The following is a 13,766-nucleotide window of genomic DNA, read 5'->3' on the forward strand; positions in this document are numbered from 1 at the left end:
GGAATCAGTTCAAGACGTGGGTGTAATGGGTATCAGCACCCTGAGCCCCGCCGTCGTGCTCTACTGTCATCATGCCTCCTCCCCCCGACCAGAATGGGCCTGATGGCTCATCACTTGTTCGTTTGTCCGGCTGGCTAGCCTTGCTACTTAACGTACTGACGCTTCTCCCAGAAACCCGTCTCGTCCCTCCGAGCCAAGTTCGAGAATATGAACAAGGGCGAATCCGCGCCTGGCCCCTCCCCGCCCCGAACCATCTCTCCGGGTCCGAAGCCGGAATTCCTTCAGAATGCAAAGTCGTCAACCGAAAGCCTTCCGATCCCCCCAAGACCTCGAGAGCGTACGAGTATTTCGACCCCTTCGCTTCCGCCCCCGTTGCACGAGCCGGTTCCACGCTCGCCCGGCCGTTCCCTGGGCGTGCCACCCACTTTGAAGCCAGAACCCGTGAAAGCTCCGTCCGTCATGGTTGAGCCTCCTCAGTCTCCGCCAAAGAACACCATCGCTAGATTCGCGCATGCCGAAACCCCGGCTTTTCTGAACGCAGAGTCCGGCGCATCGACTCCGACAACTCCGACGACTTCGCGGCAGTTCAAGATCCCGAGTCGGCCCCATACCCCCTCCCTCGAACCGAACCGCCGCTCTCCCCGACTTTCGGCCTCCCAACCGCCCTCTCCGCCGCCGCCGAGAAGATCCGGCGAGGTTCGGAGGGAAAACAAGCCTGCTGTGCCTCCGCCCATCAACCGGGCTGAGAAGCCGTCAATGCAAAACCAGCCGAGGCCTTCATTCTTCGCGGACCATGTTGTCGCTGCTCCCGGCAGGGGCAAACTGAAGCCGGAGACCTCGCCATTCAGCAGCCCGCCGAGCAGCCCCGAACCAGCCCCTCCAGTGCTTCCCACAAGACCAAAAGCGCCTGCTGTGCAATCGGATCCTCCGCCGCAGCAGCAAAGGGGAAGGACATTGGATGTTGGATTCGCACCTCCGCCTGTACATCACTCGATCATGACCAAGAGGAACCAGCGGGAACAGGAAACGAATGGCTTCGTCAAAGGCCAGATCACGCCCCAGATTACCGGCGAAGCTCGACCCTCCGTGCCCGCACTTCCCGCGAGACCACAAACGATCGCCGCCGAGCCGCCGCCACGACCTCTTTCAATGACAATGAAACCGCCCCCGCGACCTCCCAGGCCTGGCGTCAACACCCATTCAATCTCCGAGGCTCAACCTCCGCCTAAACGTATTGTCTCGACCCCTACAACCCATCTTCCTCCGCCTACCCGGTTACCTGGACGTGCGAATACGGTGACTGACAGAATATCAGAGAGGTCTGCGCCACGCCCGGCACCCCCACAGCATCCTCCTCCTCCAGCGCATCCCGTGCAACCCGTGCAATCCATATCACCACCCCAGCCGCCGCCCGAACCAACCACCGCCTTGATCCCGTCGAGCAGCAATTCCAAGGTCGAAATCAACGGCTCGACCCAAAGCTTCCCGGACCCCTCCAATGTGAATCGGAGACCACCATACATCAAGCAAGGTATGCACGAAATTCAGACCAAGTACGACCCCAGGACATTTGATGTTTGTGGCGACCTCATCTGCACGACCGGCCATTTGACTCGTGTTTGGAGTTTGCGCGATGGTGAGCTGCTCATGAGCTTTGCGCATGGTGAAGGTATCAAAGCTACAGCAGTGGCCTTCAAACCCGGGAATAACGTAGACGAGGAAGGCCAGCGGTTGTGGATTGGCAACAATTTCGGCGAGCTCATGGAGGCAGATATCGCAACCCAGAGTGTGATTGCGACCAAGCCGAGTGCTCATGGCCGTCATGAAGTTATTAAAATCTACCGCCACTATAATGAGCTGTGGACGCTGGATGAGACTGGTGGGCTACTCGTTTGGGGTCCGGATGAGACCAGCACGCCTAATTTGACGAATAACTCACATCAAGCATTCCGGTTACCCAAGGCTCATACGTTCTCCATGATCATTGGGGATGAGTTATGGCACGCAACCGGCAAAGAGATCCGCGTTTTCGCACCCACGTCCGATGGACAGACGCAATTCCAGGTTTTGGTGAGGCCCCTGCTTCAAGACACCGCTGGAGAAGTCACCTCGGGCTGCCAAGTGCGGTCACAGCCTGGTAAGGTCTTCTTCGGCCACGCCGACGGCAAGGTCTCGATCTATAACACTCAAGATTTCGCTTTTCTCGGCCTCATCAACCTGAGCTCGTGGAAGATCAACTCTCTCGCGGGTGTTGGCGATTATCTCTGGGCGGGTTTCAACACAGGCAAAGTCTGTGTGTACGACATGGCAACGACACCTTGGGCTGTTAAGAAGGACTGGCAAGCGCACGATAAAAACCCGGTTGTGAGGCTCGCGGCGGACACTTCCAGCGCATATCGCATGGATCGTCATCAAGTCGTCTCTCTCGGTGCAGACAACATGCTCCGCGTCTGGGACGGCCTCCTCCAAGACGATTGGCACGAGACTGAAATGAAAGGAATGGACACGCAGTATTGCGAATTCCAAGATCTCAAAGTCTTGGTTATGACATGGAACGCGGGCGCATCAACACCTCACAGTCTCCGGTATGCAGACGAAGATGCCGAGTTCATCAAGAGTCTGCTACAAGCAAACAGCTCGCCGGATATTTTAGTGTTTGGTTTCCAGGAACTTGTCGACTTAGAGGACAAGACGGCAACAGCCAGTAAGTTGGAAATGTTCTTAATTGAAGATGACTTACTGACACAGACCAGAACGCTTTCTGAAAGTCAAAAAGAAGGAGGGTTCAGACCAAGAGCGGATGAGCCATCAATATCGCGATTGGAGAGACTTCCTTCTCAAGAGCCTTGACGACTACATGCCGCCTGATTGCCTGTATCATTTGCTGCACACTGCAACTCTTGTTGGGTTGTTCACCTGCATCTTTGTCAAGTCGACGCTTAGAGATCGCATTCGAAACTTGAGTGCGTCAGAGGTGAAGCGCGGTATGGGAGGACTCCACGGCAACAAGGGTGCCATAGTCGTTCGGTTCATGGTTGACGACTCATCTCTTTGCTTCATCAACTGCCATCTGGCTGCGGGTCAATCTCAGGCCAATAGCCGTCACAACGACGTGGCAGCTATTCTCGAAGCGCAGATTTTGCCCCCGGAACGAGACCCGAGCACACGTATCGACAGCTTCATTGGCGGTGGAGATGGCACCATGATTTTGGATCACGAACTGTGCTTACTGAATGGTGACCTCAACTACCGCATTGATACCATGTCTCGAGATACCGTGGTCATTGCTGTCAAGCAGAACAACTTGGCTAAGTTGCTGGAACGAGACCAGCTGTTGGTGGCCAAGAGGAGAAACCCAGCATTCAAGCTTCGAGCCTTCGACGAGATGCCGATCACATTCGCGCCAACCTACAAGTACGACGTCGGAACTGACAATTACGACACAAGTGAGAAAAAGCGTTCGCCCGCTTGGTGCGATCGCCTCCTATACCGTGGAGGGGGCAGGATAAAGCAGATCGACTACAAACGTCACGAAGTCCGCGTTTCCGACCATAGACCTGTTACGGGAAGATTCAAATTCACGGTCAAGAAAATTCAGCCAAAGGCTCGTGCCATGGCTTGGATGGATTGCCAGTCAAGGTTCGAGGACCTCAGACTGAGCGAACTCAACGATGACAAGTGTGTACCTTGCGTTCCAGATGAGAGATAGTGACAGTTTTACTAACGTACTTAGGATGGCATACTTGACCAATGTCATCGGATACGACGAAGCCACGGCTCGGAGTATACTGAATCCTAGAAGCGACCGCAGCCCGAGCAGGAACCGGGAAGCATAGACATACTGCCTCGAATTTCTCAGCGGCCCGATGCCGTGACCAACGGACTAGACGACGGGAAAGCGACGAACTCGGTATGACGGATAACGTCAGGCACGAGACTTATGAAAGTGAGGGGTTCACAACCGGGGCCGGGGTAAAAAAGGCTTTTCACGAAGAGGACGGACTGGCACGAGATAACTTTTTGAACGTCCAACAACGAGGCATTTGAATGGCGCAGTTTAGAGAGAGAGAGAGAAAGATACTCGAGATTCGTCAACCCACGACACGACACGAGTTGGAGGGCAAAACTCTACGGAAAGAAGAGGTTTTTATGCTTTGACGAACGACGCGTGCTGGTCACCGGATAGAAGGGACCGGCGAAACGAGACCAAACGATAATAAGAATTAAAAAAACAAAAACAAAAGATTTGTACGAAAAATACCTACTACAGCATTGAATACGGTCACTCGGTGGCATCTCTTGACATGCAATCCGTCCGTACCTAGAGGCGGCGGGATGAAGTGCCCCGCAGGCGCAGGATGCCCAGCCGCCCCCTGCAGCAGCCTGCGAAACGCGCGAGCGAGAGACGTGACGGTGCCTTGCATCTTCTGCCCGCGTTGACGTAGACGCTGCATGAGTGGCGGCCAACCGCCGTGTTAGCTGCGCTAGATGCCATGTCGTTAGATCTGTGTGGTCGATGTGCACACTTGTGTCAAATACCACTGATTAATGCAGAGCGGATGTTCTTTTTGGCCCGAATGAAGTAGATTAAACCCCTCCACGGGGAACTCCAAGTCTATATAGAAACCATTACTCAAGTGTAGAGCAGTTTTGAAGTGAATGACTACAATACTAGCATTGTACGTTGTTGGGCCTTTTTCTTTCCAGATTTTTTCTTTTCCAAAACAAATCGCCTCCCTTTCTACCTTTTATCCACGTTTTCCACCTTTTTTAAAAAAATCTTCGTTGACTACCCCTAAATCGCGAAAAAGCGGAAAAGATCTTGACGGCGTGGCCGCCGCTCACATGCCGAGGAGGGCCTTGGCGCCGGGCTCGCTGCAGACGTAGAGGACGTCGTGGTTGTCGGTGAAGCCGTTGAAGCGGGTGGCGGAGCACTTGGTGTAGGCGCCCATGTCCTCGAAGTAGAGCCAGTCGCCGACGTCGAGCTCGTGCTCGAAGGAGATGGTCTCGGTGATGCGGTCGATGCCGTCGCAGGTGGGGCCCCAGACGGAGTAGCGGACGCCCTCGCCGTCGGGGCAGGCGTTGGCGTCGGGGGAGTCGTAGACGGTGGAGGAGCCGGCACGCAGGACCTTGGCGACGGGGTGCTGGTGGTCGAACATGATGCTGGAGAAGTTGCCGTAGAGGCCGTCGTTGACGTAGAGCATGTAGCGCTTCTCGGCGAGAGGGGAGGACGGCTCGTCGACGGTGCGGCGGGCTATGATGTTGCAGGCGATGGTGAAGGCGGCGGAGACGTAGTAGCGACCGGGCTCGGCAATGATGTTGACGTTGCTCGAGACAGGGAAGTACTCGTCGAGGGCGCCGCGGAGGACGGCGGCCATGTCCTCGAAGGTGTCGCCGCAGAAGCCGCCGCCGATGTCGAGCGTCTTCATGTCGAAGCCGTAGGCGCGGCCCTGCTCGAAGACCTCGTAGGCGTCGTAGACAGCCTTGTAGAAGGCCATGGGGTCGGAGGCGCCGGAGCCGACGTGGAAGCTGACGCCGACGACGTTCAGGCCGAGGTCCTTTGCGGTGGCGAGAAGACCGTCGGTGTCTTCCTTGGCGGCGCCGAACTTCATGCTCAGACGGCAGAGGGAGGACTCGTCGTCGGTCATGATGCGGAGGAAGAGCTCGGCCTCGGGGAAGAGCTTGGCGATCTTGCGCAGCTCGTCGGCGTTGTCAAAGGTCATCTGCTTGACGCCCATGGCCTTGACGTAGCGGACGTACGAGTTGGTCTTGCAGGGCTGGGCGTAGATGATGCGCTCGGGGGCGGTGCCCATGTCGAGAACCTGGTCGATCTCGGTCTTGGAGGCGCAGTCGAAGCCGGTGCCGAGGGCAGCGAGGAGCTGGAGGACCTTGGGGTCCGGGTTGCACTTGACGGCATAGAAGGGCTTGACGCGGGGCAGGTTGAGCTTCCAGCGCATGTGCTGGCGGTAGACCTCGCCTAGATCACCGACGAAGAAGGTGTCTTCATCGCCGGGCTCACAAATCTCATGGTCGATGCTCTCCACGCGGTTGCGGAGGGCTTCGCCAATCAGCTTCTTGGGGTTGATCACGCCATGTTTGTTGTGATGGGCGTGGTCGACAAAATGCGATGTCTTTAAGACTGGTTGGTAGGTACTAGCATAATTGATAGTAGCTGGTGCAAAGCGGTCGATCGCGGCTGTTGCCATAACCATATCCCAAGCTGTTGACGGGGGTTTTGGTTTGGAGATTTGTGGAATGGGTCGGTGGGATGTCTCGAGAACTATCGGACTCTTCTTTCGACGGTTGGAGTTGGTGAGAAACTTGGTAAGAGCTTCTCGACGGTTGTCGGTTTGGTTGTTTTTGCTGGTAATAGCAAAGAAGATTGAGAACCTAAAACGGCAAGAGAGTTCTAGGGTGGTCGAAAGCGATAGCAGACAGAACCCTCAGTGATCTGACGAGGTCTCCTCGACTCCCCCTCGGCGAGAGGAAGAGGCGCTAAACCCGTCCTATGCGGCAGCTGGTTGGGGGTGGGAGACGAGGGCGTCTGGTGAAGCAAAGCGTCGAACAGGAAAAACTCGAGCTTCTGCTTAGGCGACTTCAGCAGCGGGTGGAGGAATGGCGTTGACGATGTGGAGGGTCTTTCGGAGGCTGAAATCTTGGTCACTGACGAAGCTTACGGCCGCGGAAGCCGTGCTGGGCTGTTGTGCCTTTGATATGACCAAAGGCTAAGTCGGGCGGTGAGAAGGGTTGATCTTTATACAAAGATCTGATTGGGAGGCGAAGCTATGTTAGCGAGGAGCTTCTTTCACTATGAGGGGTTTCTTGAAGGTGTTGTCGATGATGAGACGAATTGAGGACGGGGAGGATGGAGTGAATGGAATAGGAGAGCGATTTTCTGTCGTTTGAGGGGTGCTGGGTTGTGGTGGTGAAGTGTTAAGAGTAACAGCTTTACTCGTGTTGAAGATGTGATGACGATGCCATGTGACACGAGACTTGCAAGGTCAAGGCGAGTTGCGCGTCTGCGCGGGCGGGAGTTTCTTCCGTTTAAAAAAAGACGGAACGTACCAGGAGTTGAGACACTGGACGGAGAGGCGAAGCTCGAGTCCAGGTAGCTGGTTAACAGTTGTAGTAGTTGGGATTGCGAGTGTTGTGGTTGACGATGAACCTTTGGTTTGGTGTTGTCGACCAAGTTTGTGGCGGGGGGGGTGGTCCGTAAAGGCCTTTTATTGCGACGGGCTTGATGAGGTGAGGGTTCAGGTTTCGTCTCTCTTCTCCAGAGGTCCTTTTGGGTACCTTTTTAGTGGATCTAGAAGGAGGCTGGCCACACACAGAAACAAGAACTGCCCACAATTTTTTGTTCAAAATTTTCCCCCCTGGTCAACGGCGGCAGCCCGGTAAACTCGCCGCAAGCAGAAGCACTGACATTATTTTACATATTACCTTGGGCTACCTCAAGATACCTACCTTACCTTACGCCTAGGCCAGCGGGAAGCAACAGCCACATCACTCATCATCACTCACGCCGCATGGCCATCTCATTCTCGCCTCTGCCTTTTTTTTTTCTTCCCCTTGCCATCTTCCTTAAGCTTTTTCCCAGGTTCAGCCCAGCTTCAAATGATGATGCTCGCCCTCTGACTCTCCGGCCAAGCATCCCGGCGTACCCAGTTTCAATATCCCGTCCAACCCGATGCTCGCCATCCAAGGCACTGGCACAGCCAACAAAGGCAGAGAACATTCAACATACCGACTGCGTAACAGTGACTGAGAGACTGAAATGTATCTCCCCCCCCTTCGGCCCACCCGACTCCAGGGCAGAGCAGCAGAGCCCGGTACTAACCTCCAAGCTGCCGATACCTTATTTGCGGCCATTGTTCACTCATTCTTCAGCGTGAGGTCATGTACGGAGTACATCCGATCAAAACCCTTGCATCTCAGACACCGGAACCTGCAGAACGAGGTACGCGGTCCAATGTACCACATGTACCGCGTCTCCTTCGGGAACCTCCACCACTGGTGGATGTGGAAGGCCTCAACTTGGAGGTCGGCCGCGGCCCTTTCAGACAGAATGGCAGAGAGCCCCTTCATCCACCATTACGAATCGCCCGCACATACTTTGTACAAAGCTGCGCTTGCGGCTTGCTGCCGTTGCTTGGAAATGACATGGACCGCTTAAAACTCCATCTCGTGCATCACCGCAGCCCACCTTGTTCCGTCTGCCAACTCTGAGCCTGGCGGCGCGTCGTGCCTGATTGACGGTGACCGTCTCTGATCTTCGATGCAGGCAGGGCCAACAACGCACAGCATCGAAGTTGCTGTTGTGGGCAAGCCGCCTTCCCCCTTCCAGCCACGCCTACGACTCCCGCAGCACTCACCATCACCGATCACGCTGACACATCGGCAACTTTCAGACCGCAACTTTGCATACCTGGATTCACTTCTAGAAGCCGACCTGGCGCGTTGCTCCAACACCACCATCCCGCAACCCCGATGGTTCCATCCGCCCCAGCTTTCGCTACTGTCATCTCTTGCGACTAGTCAAGTGCCAGATGTCTCGACTGCTAGTTTGAGTCTATGTGGGTGACATATTCTGGAGAAACATGGGCTCGTCAACCCTAATACTCCGTGTCAAAGGCCGACTCAACCGTTGTACACAACAACGATCGGTTCGCAGCGCCCGTTGCTTCGAGGAAACGTCTCATCCCATCGTGATAAGTAGCGAGAGGTAACGAGGATGGGTGGGAGGTCCTCGCAATAGACTCCAGACTTCAGACCGCCAGTGCCTCTTCGCCTGTCTTGACTCCTCTAAACATCCCGATAAATTCCCTCACGCATGTCCACTCGGACAGCTACCACAATTAGCCTGATTCCATGCAACTTCTACGCAGGCAGCTCAAACGGGGGAGCTCTGCGTGCTCCGCACGCTGCTCCGGCCTAGCTTCTGTCACATTTCGCTGACACGGCGGCAACGTCTCTGGCCAAACGGCCGCTCATGCAAAGTGCTCCAGGACAAGCCGGCACATCGCCCAGAAACATGTGCATCTCACTTTTTTCTCTCTTTGCCCCTAACCGCGCGTACTCGCGGCATTGCTCACCTCGGTTGTGAGTCCTCATACTTCCAAGAGTAGGGAGGTACCTGCTGGGCTGCCTCACAACATGCGCAACGAGTTGGTGTTGACAAATTTCCTAAGCCTTCCTGGGCTCAGTCTCCCACGAGCCGCAGCGTGGCCGCCCACATCTTCCACCCTTTTGTGCCTCACTCACAACCTGAGTAATAATGCTTTAATTGTGGCGCCGCTGTTGAAGTGACGTATGCGGGGCACTTGCGCCGCGGTTTTCGTCCAATCTTCGCGTGTTTTTGTTCTGTCACTCATCCGGCGTGTTTCCATTCAAAGTTGCACTAATTGGCTTCTTCTGATTGGCTGCTGCGTCCCATTCACCCATATCGCCAACTTCACTGCATGTACTCTGCGCTTTAGTCCGACGACCCAATGCTGAGGATGTCGGTTCTGATAGAACGAGCTGGCCGGTTATTCCAAACTGGGAAGTGAGGAATCCCCAGGCTCACGGTCTTGATCTTGCGTTGTCTAGTGGTCTCCAAGCCATCGAGATTGGCAGGAAGACGTATCGTATCTGAACGCGTAGAGCCCCCGGAGCAGTCGGTTATCTGATAACTTGTTATGAAATTTCGAGAGTTGGGTATAATTACACCGAAGGTGCTGTACATATGGTTACACATGCGACGGGTAGCTTGAGCGCTTCCTTGGTCGTACTTTACAAGAGGCAACTGCCGAGCTATTGCCGCAGCTCAGCCCGGGCAGTGCCTGGCATGGTCGCGTTGAGCGATATCCGTAGCTCATTCAACATCGTTCCTCAATCATTCCGCGCCGTTGATGTCCATCTCATTGATGGTCCAGGATCCATCTACCCATGAGCGTTTTTCACCCAAGAATGTCACGCGTTCCTGCTCCTTCTCCAGAGCATCAACGATGTATTTCTGGGCAACATCGCGCACTTGGTCCTTGGAAACGTCGAGCATCTGCTCACGACGCTTCTGCTTCATCTCCTCAGTGATGCCGGACAAGAAGCGACCCATGCCCTCAGAGTTCACCGACTGGGGAGCATCGACGCTCTGGAAGACCGAAATCTTGGCCTCCTCAAGGTCGCGATCCGTCCATTCCTTGTCTCTGGCCCACTGACCCGCGTTGCGCATGATGGACAAGGTATTCTGGGGGTTAGGATCGCGGTATGAGTAAAAGCCGAAAAGGCCGTCCAACCCCCGAGAGTAAGCTCCGCCTCCATAGGCACCACCCTTCTCGCGAATTTCGTGGTGAAGGTGCTTGTGAGTGAGGAGCTGCGCCAGGATCTGTAACGGCGCACCGTCTGGGGACGTGTAAGAAACGGTGGGTACCGCCAACGAGCCGTAGTAAACCTGGTATGGTAACGGGAAGAAAGATTTGATGTTACGCTGCAGCGAGGCAGGACTCGAGGTTGACAATGAAGCCTGGTCTTTCGAAAGCGTTGACATGAAGCTAGTAAGCGCATTCAGGTTGGCGCCCGTGCTCTCGGACCCGCAAGTCAATGCCGTGCGGAAGTTACCACCGGAGAGCGCGATTTTCTGGATTTGTTTGAGCTTGTCAATGACATCCACCAGACCATCCGATTCAGGTCGGTTGGCAAGCGAAGTCACAAGCTTGACCTGAGAGAGGCCGCCGATCTGTTGTCTGAGCCACGCGCTCCGGGTGAGTCCAGCTTCCGCGTAGCCGCGGGCGTACTGGTGTCCGGATGAGGCAACATCGTTGACAACCCCATCGGCAGAAGCTTGAAGCAACTGCCTAATGCGTAGGGCGGCCTCTGGACTGTCAAAGTCCGTGTCCTGTACGAGCTTGCGCAAAATTGCGAACATGACGGGGACATTTCTATCCAGGGCCATGCCCGTGAAAATGAGACCCTCGCTAGCTTGGTGGAAGTCGGTAGGAGAAGGTGTCGAGTGGTAGCCGACAGAAACACCGCCGGTCTTCAGCTTGATCAAGTCCTCAAGCTGCTCCATGGACATGTCTCTCGTGCCGAGTCGCATAATGCTGTCAGAGAAGAGCGGGATCAGTTCTCTGAGCTCGTCCGGAAGGTTCTCCAACGTATTGATGGCTCGGAAATAAGTCAGGCCATTGGTCGGGGCTTCCCGCCACTGGATCTTGACACCGTTCGCAGTCTCGTCCCGTACGACAACAGGCTCCTTGCTGCGGGGAATGTCCTTCACATGGACTGTGGGTAGACAGCTCAGGTCCTCGGTGTTCGACTTGCCTTGCTCAACGAGCAGATTCAACTCACGCTCCTCGAACTTCTTGCGAGCCTGGGCATCGCCACCGGCCTCCTGCGACGCCTGCTGGATCTTTGACGCAAGTCTCTCCTTCTCCTCGCGGGCCAAGTCCTCACTGAAAGTAGCTGACGGGGCCATAGTGAATGTTAAAGTGTTGTCGTTCAACAAGTACCTGTCAATCAGGCTCTCAAGGTAGTCGCCCTTGGCCAGGTTGGCCTCAAACGCTGAAATGGTATCGTTCCAAGCCAACGAGTCGAAAGGGTCCACACCCGTGAACCACTTCGGCTTGAGCCTATGGAGCATGGACATGCCAAAGTTGGCTGTCTTGTGCTTCAGCGCAAGCTCCAGCTGGTGGAGAGATCCATCGATCTTGGTTCTGTCGAAGCCCTTCTGGCGAACTTCTTGAAGAACACGCTGCACCTCGGCCTTCAGCTTCGGCACGTCAGCCTCCTGAACACCGGTGAGGCCAACCGAAAAGATTCCCAGTTTCGCAGAGCTGTCGTAGCCAGCATTCGGGCTGAAGTCGGTACCCAGGCCAGCCTCAATCAGACCGCGATAGAGGGGCGAGCCGTATCCATCCATCAGAAGTGTGGAAAGCAGCGCCAGAGAGAAAGACTCGACCACGTCGGTGGCATCTCCCATGATCCATGAGATCGAAGTCTTAAACTGCCTGTCTGGATCCACCATGGGGTCAATGGGTCCATGAACAGTGACCTCCCTGGGACCAGAGCTCAGGTTGATCGGCTGGTGAATAGTTGCGTCCTCTTGTATCCTCTCGAATGCGCTGAGCTGGTTGTTGACCTCCTGCAGGTGATCAGCCAGAGGCATGTCTCCATAGGTAAACAGCTTCGCGTTGCTTGGATGGTAGTGCTCGGCGTGGAACTTGCGCAACTGCTCATAGGTTAAGTCGGTAATCTTCTGGGGGTCACCACCAGAATTGTTGATGTCCGGGAAGATGTGGTCCTGGAAGCGGATGTAAAATAGATAACCAGCATCCGACATCTGTCCCTTCATCTCGTTGTAGACAACGCCCTTGAAGACGAGATCGCTCTCCTCGCCATTCGCTGCCTGCGGGTTCTCCGGTCCGATGCGCCATCCCTCCTGAGTGTAATCGGACTCCTTAAGCAAAGGATGCAGCGTCGCATCCATGTACACAGACATCAGATTCTTGAAGTCCTGGGCGTTCGTTGTCGCGAAAGGGTAGAAGGTATGATCGGACGCGGTGAAGGCGTTCATAAAGTTGGACAGGGTTCGTGGGAGCATCTTGAAGAAGGGGTCGCGGATGGGATATCTGGACCTGTTAGCCAAAGATTCTACAACGGGATGCTCCGTATCGGCGCCCCCGGCCATGTGACACCCTAGAGCCAGACGGCATCTACTCGATGTTGCCACAACCACAGCTGCTGTCGCATCGTTCTCGTGGCCGAAAGCCTCGAACATCGTTCTCGTTTGGAAACGCAGTAGTGACGACAAGGCCGATACTAGCAGCCGGGAGAACCGTAGGCAGGTAGAACATAAACTGGAGGCACCGAAAAGCATCGTGGGACATTTAGATCCAGCTTACCTTTGACTGCCACATAGCGTGGTGTGCTCCAGGATATGGGGCACACCGGTGTCATCCGGCGGGTTGGTCTTGAAGCCGATGGAGAAGACATTGTTGCTGTCATCGCGGGCGATGTGCAAATAGTCTGCGCCGGTCTTGTCATGCTGTAGATGAAGAGCAGTCAATTCCAGCTCCGGAACATGCTTCGTCCGTACAAGAGTGAAGCCATGGAGCTTGTCGCCGGGCTTGGGGTACTGAGAGAGCTCAGTAACGGCCTTCTTTGCCGTGTTGACGGCGTTGCGCAACATGTTGGATCCAATATGGTGGCTAAGGAGACATCGGCAGCCCGGAAAGAAATATCGAAGTCGAGCTGTTGAAAAGTATGACTTTGGATAGGAAGGTGCGATCCGGAGCCTGCCTTCCTTGCCTTAGTATTTAGTCGAGGATAGAGCCACTGTGGATCTGATTACAAGCGGAAGTCGCTGCCCGGGACGTGATTCCCATGCCTGCCGGTCTGGATTTTTTTATCTTTTCAGGTCCGGCTCTGATCGGAAAGCACTGCTCCACCAGCTCCAACAGAAGGTCCAGGTGGCAGGCGCCATTCGTCATCACACAGTGATGTGGGGTCAATATTCATTAAAACGCTTCGTGTGGCACTTACCGGGTCGGTGGGCCGCCGTAACGCAGTAACGGGCTGCTAACACGGTGCAACTGGCAACTGCGATACCGCCCGATAGGCTGGGACACTGCTAGCTAGCCAAGTACTTCGTCACTCCTCTCTCTCTCGGTACATCTTCTCCTCCCTTCCACGCTGCGCGGGAGTCACGAAACCCAACGGAGGACGACCAGTGGTATTGGATGCATTTCTATCAGACATTGTCATTTGCATCGATAGCAACGTACCCAGAC

General features: G+C 55.1%; 3 protein-coding genes across 3 annotated transcripts; 1 reads left to right on the top strand and 2 right to left on the bottom strand.

Moving 5' to 3' along the window:
• Window positions 1–71: 71 nt before the first annotated feature.
• CkaCkLH20_01259 (endonuclease/Exonuclease/phosphatase) lies at window positions 72–3,836 on the top strand (the record flags this gene model as incomplete). Its single annotated transcript, XM_038883978.1, has 4 exons — window positions 72–116; window positions 172–2,704; window positions 2,754–3,678; window positions 3,734–3,836. 4 exons carry the CDS (start codon window positions 72–74, stop codon window positions 3,834–3,836), a joined length of 3,606 nt encoding a protein of 1,201 aa, XP_038750570.1.
• Window positions 3,837–4,841: 1,005 nt separating this feature from the next.
• Window positions 4,842–6,212, bottom strand: CkaCkLH20_01260 (ornithine decarboxylase; the record flags this gene model as incomplete). Its single annotated transcript, XM_038883979.1, has 1 exon — window positions 4,842–6,212. The coding sequence occupies one exon, from the start codon at window positions 6,210–6,212 to the stop codon at window positions 4,842–4,844; it is 1,371 nt and encodes a 456-aa protein (XP_038750571.1).
• Window positions 6,213–9,874: 3,662 nt separating this feature from the next.
• CkaCkLH20_01261 (uncharacterized protein) lies at window positions 9,875–13,165 on the bottom strand (the record flags this gene model as incomplete). The annotated part of the gene is made up of 3 exons (XM_038883980.1): window positions 9,875–12,605; window positions 12,879–13,021; window positions 13,073–13,165. 3 exons carry the CDS (start codon window positions 13,163–13,165, stop codon window positions 9,875–9,877), a joined length of 2,967 nt encoding a protein of 988 aa, XP_038750572.1.
• Between the last annotated feature and the right edge of the window lie 601 nt (window positions 13,166–13,766).

Source organism: Colletotrichum karsti (assembly GCF_011947395.1).
Source record: "Colletotrichum karsti strain CkLH20 chromosome Unknown Scaffold3, whole genome shotgun sequence".
Taxonomy (NCBI): domain Eukaryota; kingdom Fungi; phylum Ascomycota; class Sordariomycetes; order Glomerellales; family Glomerellaceae; genus Colletotrichum; species Colletotrichum karsti.